The sequence below is a fragment of the Populus nigra genome, chromosome 17 (assembly GCF_951802175.1).
Source record: "Populus nigra chromosome 17, ddPopNigr1.1, whole genome shotgun sequence".
Classification (NCBI taxonomy): Eukaryota; Viridiplantae; Streptophyta; class Magnoliopsida; order Malpighiales; family Salicaceae; genus Populus; species Populus nigra.
In genome coordinates this window covers 7,138,726-7,147,864 of record NC_084868.1, presented here as the reverse complement: position 1 = coordinate 7,147,864, position 9,139 = coordinate 7,138,726, and the positions used below count along the sequence as shown (strand labels likewise).

At 36.9% G+C, this 9,139-nt stretch overlaps 1 protein-coding gene across 1 annotated transcript; it reads left to right on the top strand.

The window, feature by feature from the left end:
- Window positions 1-295: 295 nt before the first annotated feature.
- LOC133676470 (uncharacterized) lies at window positions 296-1,956 on the top strand. Its single transcript, XM_062098135.1, has one exon. The coding sequence runs from the start codon at window positions 380-382 to the stop codon at window positions 1,772-1,774; it is 1,395 nt and encodes a 464-aa protein (XP_061954119.1). The 5' UTR covers window positions 296-379; the 3' UTR covers window positions 1,775-1,956.
- The last annotated feature ends 7,183 nt before the right edge of the window (window positions 1,957-9,139 follow it).

Below are 9,139 nucleotides of genomic sequence, written 5' to 3'. Positions count from 1 at the left end.
TTCCTTTCTCAAACAAAACCTAATCCCTGACCCTGTTTCGTTTCCTCGTATCTTTTGCTATGTTGCGTGTTTTGTTTTGATAAATTTGTCATTGTATAGCGAAAGTGTGAGATATAAAAGGATTGAATATTGTAACATGTAGTGTTCTCAAAAGGAATGGTTTTTTTTTCCAATCAAGTAAAGATGGTATTTGAGGCAAAGCCAAGAGTTCATAAAAGGGTCTGGTTAATGTTTCAAAAATCAATGGGTGTCCTTGTGGGTGGGAATCATACCTCCTCCAGGTTTTGTACTCGTTAAGTCTCTAGCTTTTTATCGGTTGGCTTATATCTCTCTGTCAAGTCTCTGAAATCCTGTAATTTGATTAAAAATTTAATCTCTGATGCCAATTTCGTGGTTAAGAGTGGAACACAAGATGAATTCGAAGGCCTTGAGATACCAGATCCTTAGTGGATCAATAGCCCGGCGTGTGCTTCTACGCGCATCCATGCTTGTCACGGCAATGTCCATCATTCCTTTGTTACTGTTCTTATATGGGTCTGATCCTGGATTATTGTTTGATTCTGTGAGGTATAATGAATGTGATGTACCCTTTATGTTTATGGATCCACATTTGTTGAAGAATCGATTTTTGAAGCCAATCTGGGGCTCAATTGATGGTGAGGAAGGTGTGAATGTGACTACTAATGTTGTTAGAGAGCTTCTGGGCATGCAGATGATAGATCCTAGTGCAAAAGTTCTCTGTGTCGGTGAAGGATCTGCTCCTGCAGTTTTTGCATTACGAGAATTAGGATTTCTCAATGCTTGTGGGGTTCACAGACACCCCTTTTTCTCTCTTAAGCATAAGAGGATGGCTTATGAGCTTGAATATGCAGACGATTCCTTTGATTTTGTGTTGTCTGGGGACCTAGAAAAGAATTCCGTCCCAGCCATTGTTGTGCTCGAGAGCGAGCGTGTGCTTAAGCCTGGTGGAATTGGGGCTATGCTTGTTGGTGTTAACAGTTTTAATACCAATAACCTGATTAGGTCTTCCTTGCCTGTGTCCTCATTATTAAAGTATTCCAACATTGTCCATGTTGGTTATGTCAACGAGTATACACTGGTTGTTTTCAAGAAAAGAATTTACAGTGTCGGCTACTTCCAGCAATACCAGCTACCAGCTGATTGCCCATCTATCATGAATAATAGACCTCATTTGGAGAATTTAGAACCTCTCACAGAGAATAAGCAAGTGGAACATGAGAAAAACATAGCTTATTTGCCCAAGTTTGTTGATATGCCCTCTAGGAAGCGATTAGTGTATGTTGAGATTGGGGGAGGTGAGCATCTGAATTCTAGTGTTTCAAGTTGGTTCTTGCCGTCTTATCCTGTGGATCGCAACACTTTCAATGTTTATTTTGTCGACCATAACGCTTCGGTCCTGCTTTCTGGTGTTAAAAAACCTGGTGTTGCCTTCATTTATTATCCTGGCCTTGCTGGAGTCGAGGCTACTCTTAATCCTGATGTGGAAGAGTTTGATCAATCTGTGGAAGATGAAGGGTTTGATTTTCTTGATTGGTTTAAGCAAACAGTGCAGCATGCTGACTTTGTGGTGCTAAAAATGAAAGCAGGGAAGGTGGAACTGATATTTCTGTCTGGTCTGTTCCAAAGCGGGGCTGTATGCTTTATTGATGAGCTGTTCCTCAGTTGCTCAGATCAAGTTGGTGGAAACTGCATTGACCTCTTCAAGAGCCTTAGAAGCAGCGGTGTGTTTGTCCATCAGTGGTGGGGAGACTAACCACCAATTGATATTTGTTCAACCGTGTACGATGGAGCCTTGTTTATACTGTGTGTTTTCTTTGCTTTTCTACAGTCATCGGTGTTATTTCAACTCAAGTTACTTGTTACGATTCCGTGGAGGCACCCAGCGTTGCTTTATGCTTGGGCGCGTAAGCTAAATAATCAACCATTGTCTTTCATGTTGTTGAATAAACTGTTGCGTGCTTTTAAGATGCTATTCGTGAAGTCTTGTGGTGGCGTTTCTCAGAATATGATGCTCTGAAAAGCTATTAATTAATTATATCTATGATTGTGACAGATCACCCGCATCTTCAAAGCCTTGGCTTCGCCTCTTGTCTTGCCGAGAATTATACACCAGTATTTAATATTTTGCTGTTTTCAGGAATAACTTTTCTACCGTTTTTATAAAACGAAACACAAAAAGTTGTGCAATAGCGGTTGTAAGGTGCTGACAACAAATTCATATCCTATCATATCCTATTATATCTAACATTAGAGAGAAAAAATAGATTTAATATCAAATTAAATAATTATTAGACAAATTTGTATAAAAATTAATCTCATAAAAATTAATTTAGGTTAAATTAAATGATTTAATTAAGTACAATAACTTAATTATACTTTAAATAGGTCAAATTAATTTTATTAGGGATTTAATTGGTGAAAAAATAAGTTTGGAAGTCTAATTTGAGTTTAAATGAGAAGATTAAAATCTTAGAAGACCAAACTTAATTTTTGCAAAGTCAATTGATTGAAATCAGGGGTAAAATTATATATATAAAAAAATTATGGTCAATTAGGAATCAAATTAAAGAAATTCACAACAAAAATTTTTTTAAAAAAAAAACACTTAACTTTGGAGACTCGAATTGGTTGAAGACTGGTGGAATTGAAGAAAAATTAAAATTTAATGGTCAATTGAGAATCAATTTATATAAATCCAAAACCAGAGACCAAAATAAAAAAGGCAATAAAATTTGAGACTAATATTGAAGCTCGATAGAGGTAAAATTGCATGAAATTAAAAATTCTAGATTAATTAGGGATGTAATTAAAAGAAATCAAAAGCCGAAAGACTAAATTGAACTTTGATCAAATCCCTAAAGCTAAAACGACGCTGTTTTGAAAAAAAATAATAGATGACAAGTCGTCTAGTTACTGTTCATCATCTTTCACTTTTCACCCAAAAAAAGCTACTTAAAAGGCTACTTTTTAGGGGTATTTAATGTTTCCTCTCCCCATTAAACCAAGCAAACCATACACCACTAGGATAACTTAACATTGTACTACACCCTATAGCAGGTCTTGCCAACCAACTATCTCTACAGCCACCATTGCGCCGCCCTAAAGTGGTTAATCCGACTAGTCTTTAACAACCAATTTTCACAATCTATGATTGCTCTTTTGAGCCAACAATTAAGATCATTTCTATTTGAATTAAGGGTTAAGATTTGTCCCTAACAAAGACAAAATATTCATTTTCCACCTTCTATAAATAAGGGTAGATTTCAGGCATTGAGCATCAAGAAATCAGTGTTCAAAGTTGGCCAAAAATAAGCCTTCTCCTCATTCTCTTTTCTGCCATTACATTCTTCTTCTCCTTTGTTGTGCCCTCAGTCACGACAACCTCGTCGCCAACTCCTTCATCACAACTCCACCATGAGCCACCAGCACGACTATCAGCCGATCACCCCATGTCAAGAATAGTCATTGTCAACTCCTTCCTCTTTGCCATGATCTTATCCTCTAGCAACTAACGCCATAAGCTATCTCCTCCACCAATGCCGCCACTAGCCTCATGTTGGCCTCCCTAGCACGACTAGCTAGCCACGCCCTTATGCCCAGGTAACCTTTTTACCTTTCTTCTCCCTGTTATAGAGTCGGCCACTATATGGATTATGAGAATTCGTTCTACATGCAAGAGGCAAAAATAATTAACATGGTCACTGGGGCCAATGACCATGTGGGCCTTAGGCTAGACCAGTTTTAACCCAACTTAAATGATTGTGTCAGGTGTAGTCCAAACAGATCGAGCTTGGGCTCTAGGCCCAACCCAACATTAAAAAAAATATGAGAGAGGTTTGTTAGGTCGTTAATCGGCTCAACCTAACCTGACTAGATCTGGCCTAGATGGTTAGGCCGGGTTCAGCCCACTTAATAAATAAATAATATAATAATATTAAAAAAATTTAAATTTTTCAAAAGGCATTTTAAAAATATTTATAGGTCTCTCACATATTTTTTCCAAAAAATTTGCATAATATTAAACTGTAAACTTACATAGTAAGATACAGATTAGATATTAAAAATACTCGATTTTCTCTAAAACTTAAAAAAAAATCTGAAAATTGAAAAGTAAACTTTCATTTTTTAAAAATATATGTTTGGTTTTCATGTAAACAACCAAATTCTAAAAGTTTTTCATGTATATTTTCTAAAAAAAGAATCATTTTTATCATATTTTAAAAAATATATATATAAAAAATATCTTAACCAGTTTATAATTATCTATTGGGGTTTGTTTGACCAAAATATAAAAAATGCTTCAATAATTATTTTGTTTAATTAATATTAGGAATGTAAGGACTTAACTATATCTAAGAAATAAATCAGTTTGGGCATTAAAACAATTATGATTTAATCTAATAAGATAAAAACTTCCTCACAAAAAAAAATCTGCCTTGTATTTTAAACAAGATAAACAAACAAAAACACAACTTAAAATAACAATCGAACAACAATATAGTTTACTTTAGGTAGGGAGCACTAAAAATAATACATATTTTCCTTGCACAACTAGTCATTTACTCAAACTCACAAACTATTAGATTTTTTAATGATCATAATACTAAATAGTAACTTCTAATCTTATAATTATAATTTTATAATTAAATCCAAATACTTTTTACTACCATACTCAGAAGGCAAACCACCATTCAAACGTCAAATTACATGCATTTATATTTGACTATTAGTTACATACTTCATCTATAAATAATCAACCCGTAATCAATAATTTTAATGGAGGCTGTTCTTCTCCTGCAGGGGATATTTGATGGACTATGTATCTTTGATATTGCACATTTATTTAGTAGTGAAATCCAACTTATTCAATATTTGACTTAACTAGGGTTCTCTAAAGGCAATAAAACATGGCACGTCAATCTAGAATATGACGGTATGAACTCTTATCAAAATTATACTTTCCTATCACAGCACTACGGTGTAGTGTTGGGGTTTTAAACTCAAACGGCTAGTTTTTTTCTTTTGTCCTGCAGTTCAAGTATTTACTTTACTTTTCTAATTTTGAATAAATCTTTGGGTTTGAATAAGTCTGTAAATTATCGTGCAGATTTTCTTGCTGATTTTTAGTTAGTTTGTTGAGTATGGTAATGCCATGCAAATAGGAGTGTTAGTTTGAGAGTCCTCTGTTTCTGTTTCTATTTTTCACCTATATATAGGTGTTGTTTCTACGAACATTACATCAATTCATTCAATAAGAATTATCTGTCTCTTCCACTTTGTTTTCTTGTTTTTCTTGTTTACTACATTTGGTATCAGAGCTTGTTACTGTCCAGTATTCTTGTTTGGTCTAAGTTCTTACTTGTATTTGTAAGCATCCAATCATGAACGGCATGCAACCTCAGCTTCCCAGGTTTGGTGGAAAACACTTTGATCAATGGTGTATCCAGATGAAGGCATTGTTTGGCTTTCAGGAGTTATCCGAGATTGTTGAGCTTGGATATGCAGAACCAGTAGATCAAGATGCAGCAACAGCACTCACTCAAGTCTAGAAGGATAACTTGAGTAACAATAGGAAGAAGGACAAGAAGGCTTTATTTTTTCTCTACCAAGCCGTAGATGAAGTTGTTTTTGAAAAGATTTCAAATGCAACTACGGCTAAAGAGGCGTGGGAGATGCTTCAGAGATCCTACAAAGGTGATGAGAAAGTAAAGAATGTAAGGTTGCAAACCTTACGTGGTGAATTTGAATCTCTTAAAATGAAAGATTCTGACTCTATATCTGATTTCTTTTCTCGGGTTCAAACTGTCGTCAATCAATTGCGAGTGAATGGTGAGAAAAAGGAATATTTGCTTGTTATTGAAAAAATCATGAGATCCTTGACAAGTCGGTTTGACTATGTCGTTGCTACAATTAAAGAAGGAAGGGATCTTTCGATCATGACAATTGAAGGTCTGATGGGGTCGTTATGTGCTCATGAGTATCGAATGAATCAAAGATTAGCAGAGCCTATTGAACAAGCTTTTCAAAGCAGGGTGACTCTATCCAACAAAGCAAATTTCAGCGATGGTAGAGGATCAACATCAGACAAAGATAGCAAGGCTGTGAACCACAAACAAGCTACCTCCTCTCAGAAAAGTAACTCTGGTAATGGAAGGTATGAGAAGTCCAAAATTCAATGTTTTCGTTGCAAACAATTTGGACATTATCATTCACAGTGCAGAGTCAAGCTGGCTAAAGCCAATTATGAACGTGCCAACTATGTTGATGCTGACATACAAGAAAAAGAAACTTTGCTGTTAGCCTGCAGCATTTCTGAAGATGAGCACAGTGACCAGTGGTATTTGGATACTGGGTGCAGTAATCATATGTGTGGCAAAAAGGAGCTATTTTCATGCCTAGATGAATCAGCACGTGGAGAAGTGAATTTTGGAAACAAAGCCAAAGTTTCAATTATGGGGAAAGGTAACATTCTCATTCGATTAAAAGATGGCTCTCATGCAACTATCTCTGATGTGTTTTTTTTATCCCTAGTTTACACTGGAATCTATTAAGTATTGGGCAACTCTCAGAAAAGGGATTGAAAATCATCATTGATAATGGAATTTGCACCATTGTGAATCAGAAAAATGAACTAGTTGCCAAAGTTAAAATGACTAAAAATCGCATGTTTCCTTTGCCTCTACAAACTGATTTGATCATGCCCTGTAGTGCTATGGTTATGGATACAAATTGGCTGTGGCATTTCCGTTTTGGTCATTTGAATTTCAATGGACTAAGATTGCTGGCAAAGAAGGAAATGGTTACAGGGCTGCCTTTGTTGGGTGATTTTAATCAAATGTGTGAAGGGTGCATATTTGGCAAGTTGCACAGGGACTCTTTTCCAGTGGGAAAGTCACGAAGAGCACAGCAGCCACTAGAGCTTGTGCACTCAGATATTTGCGGCCCAATGGAGAATGTCTCACATGGAGGTAACAAATATTTTCTCACTTTCATTGATGACTACAGTAGAAGCACTTGGGTCTATTTTTTGAAGCAAAAATCTGAGTGTTTTAACATATTTAGAGAGTTCAAAATCTACGTTGAAAAACAGTGTGGTCGAAGTTTGACGATGTTTCGATCGGATAGGGGAGGAGAGTACTCTTCTAATGAGTTTTCTATTTTCTGTAAGAGTCATGGCATTAAACATCAATTCACAGCAAGCTACTCACCCCAACAGAACGGGGTTGCTGAAAGAAAGAACCGAACGATTTGTGAAATGGTGCGCAGCATGTTGAAAGGAAAGGGATTACCCAAAGTGTTTTGGGCAGAAGCTGTATCCTGTGCTGTTTTCATTCTAAACAGGTGCCCTACTAAGAGTGTTCTCAACATGACACTTGAGGAGGCTTGGAGCAATTACAAACCAGATGTTGGAACTTTCAGGGTGTTCGGTTGTATTGCTTATGCTCACGTTCCAGCAGAGAAAAGGAAGAAGTTTGATGATAAATGTGTAAAATGCATTTTCATTGGCTATAGCAATATAACTAAAGGCTACAAGTTGTTTAATCCAGCAACAAATGAAGTCATTGTGAGCAGGGACGTTGAATTCAATGAGACAGAAGCTTGGGATTGGACAGTTGATGAGAAGAAACAAATGGGGGTTGTATGGAATGAAGACTCCGTTGAAGGCACACAACCTGAAGGACCTTCTATGGATACCAGCACGGCAGCAACCTCTGATTCCCCCTTGAGTCCTGATGATGCAACTCGTTGCTCAACACGAAATCGTGTGATTCCAGCACGGTTACAGGACTATATTGTAACCAATGATAATGATGTGTCTGATGAGGATTTGGTAAACTTTGCTTTATTTGCAGATTGTGATCCTCTAACCTATGCAGAAGCAGTGCAAGATGATCGGTGGGTTAGTGCCATGGATGAAGAAATTCATTCAATTGAGAAGAATCATACTTGGGAGCTTACTTCTCTTCCACAAGGCAAGAAAACAATTGGAGTTAAATGGGTATACAAAACCAAGTTGTAGCCAGATGGTCAGGTGGACAGATTGAAGGCAAGGTTAGTGGTGAAAGGATACAAGCAAAAGTCGGGTATTGATTACTACGAAGTTTTTGCACCAGTGGCAAGACTTGACACCATTCGTTTGGTGATTGCTTTAGCTGCCCAAAAGAAATGGCAGGTACATCAAATGGATGTGAAATCTGCGTTTCTAAATGGTTCACTCGAAGAAGAAGTCTTTGTTGATCAACCAGTTGGTTACGTGAAGGAAGGCCATGAAAATAAGGTTCTAAGGTTAAAGAAGGCATTATATGGGTTGAAGCAGGCACTTAGGGCGTGGTATACTCGTATTGACTCATATTTTCAAGAAAATGGGTTTCTTAAGTGTCCATACGAACCTACGCTATATATCAAATCTGATTCACATGATCATATGCTCATTGTATGTTTATATGTGGATGATTTGATATTTACAGGAAATGACTCAAGCATGGTTGTTGCATTCAAGAAGGCTATGAGTAGCAATTTTGAAATGACTGATATGGGACTTATGTCTTATTATCTTGGGCTTGAAGTTATGCAGATAGGTGCTGGGATTTTTGTTTCACAGAAGAAATATGCAGCAGATATCTTAAAGAGATTTAAGATGGAGTCATGCAACTCTATTAGTACTCCAGTTGAAACACGGCTACAGTTAACAAAATCATGTGATGGAAATCCAGTCAACACAACTTATTTTCGAAGTTTAGTAGGAAGTCTACGTTATTTGACTTCTACTAGACCCGACATCTCTTTTGGCGTGGGCATGATTAGCAGGTTTATGGAAACACCTAGCCAAGTTCATTTACAAGTGGCGAAACGAATTTTGCAATATATAAAAGGTACCCAAAATCATGGTATTTTTTATGCGTCTGCTGCTGATTGTAATCTTGTTGGGTATTCAGACAGCGATTGGGTAGGAGATGTTGAAGGGAGAAAGAGCACTTCTGGTTATATATTTCACTTTGGTTCGGGTGCCATTTCATGGTCATCGAAGAAGCAACAAGTTGTGGCATTGTCAACTACTGAAGCAGAGTACATGGCTGCTGCCTCCTCTGCATGTCAAGCTGTTTGGTTGCGTCGGTTG

What these genes read in the sequence shown, in the direction of transcription:
- LOC133676470 (XM_062098135.1), top strand. Translation starts at nt 380, where the DNA reads ATGCCAATTTCGTGGTTAAGAGTGGAACACAAGATGAATTCGAAGGCC.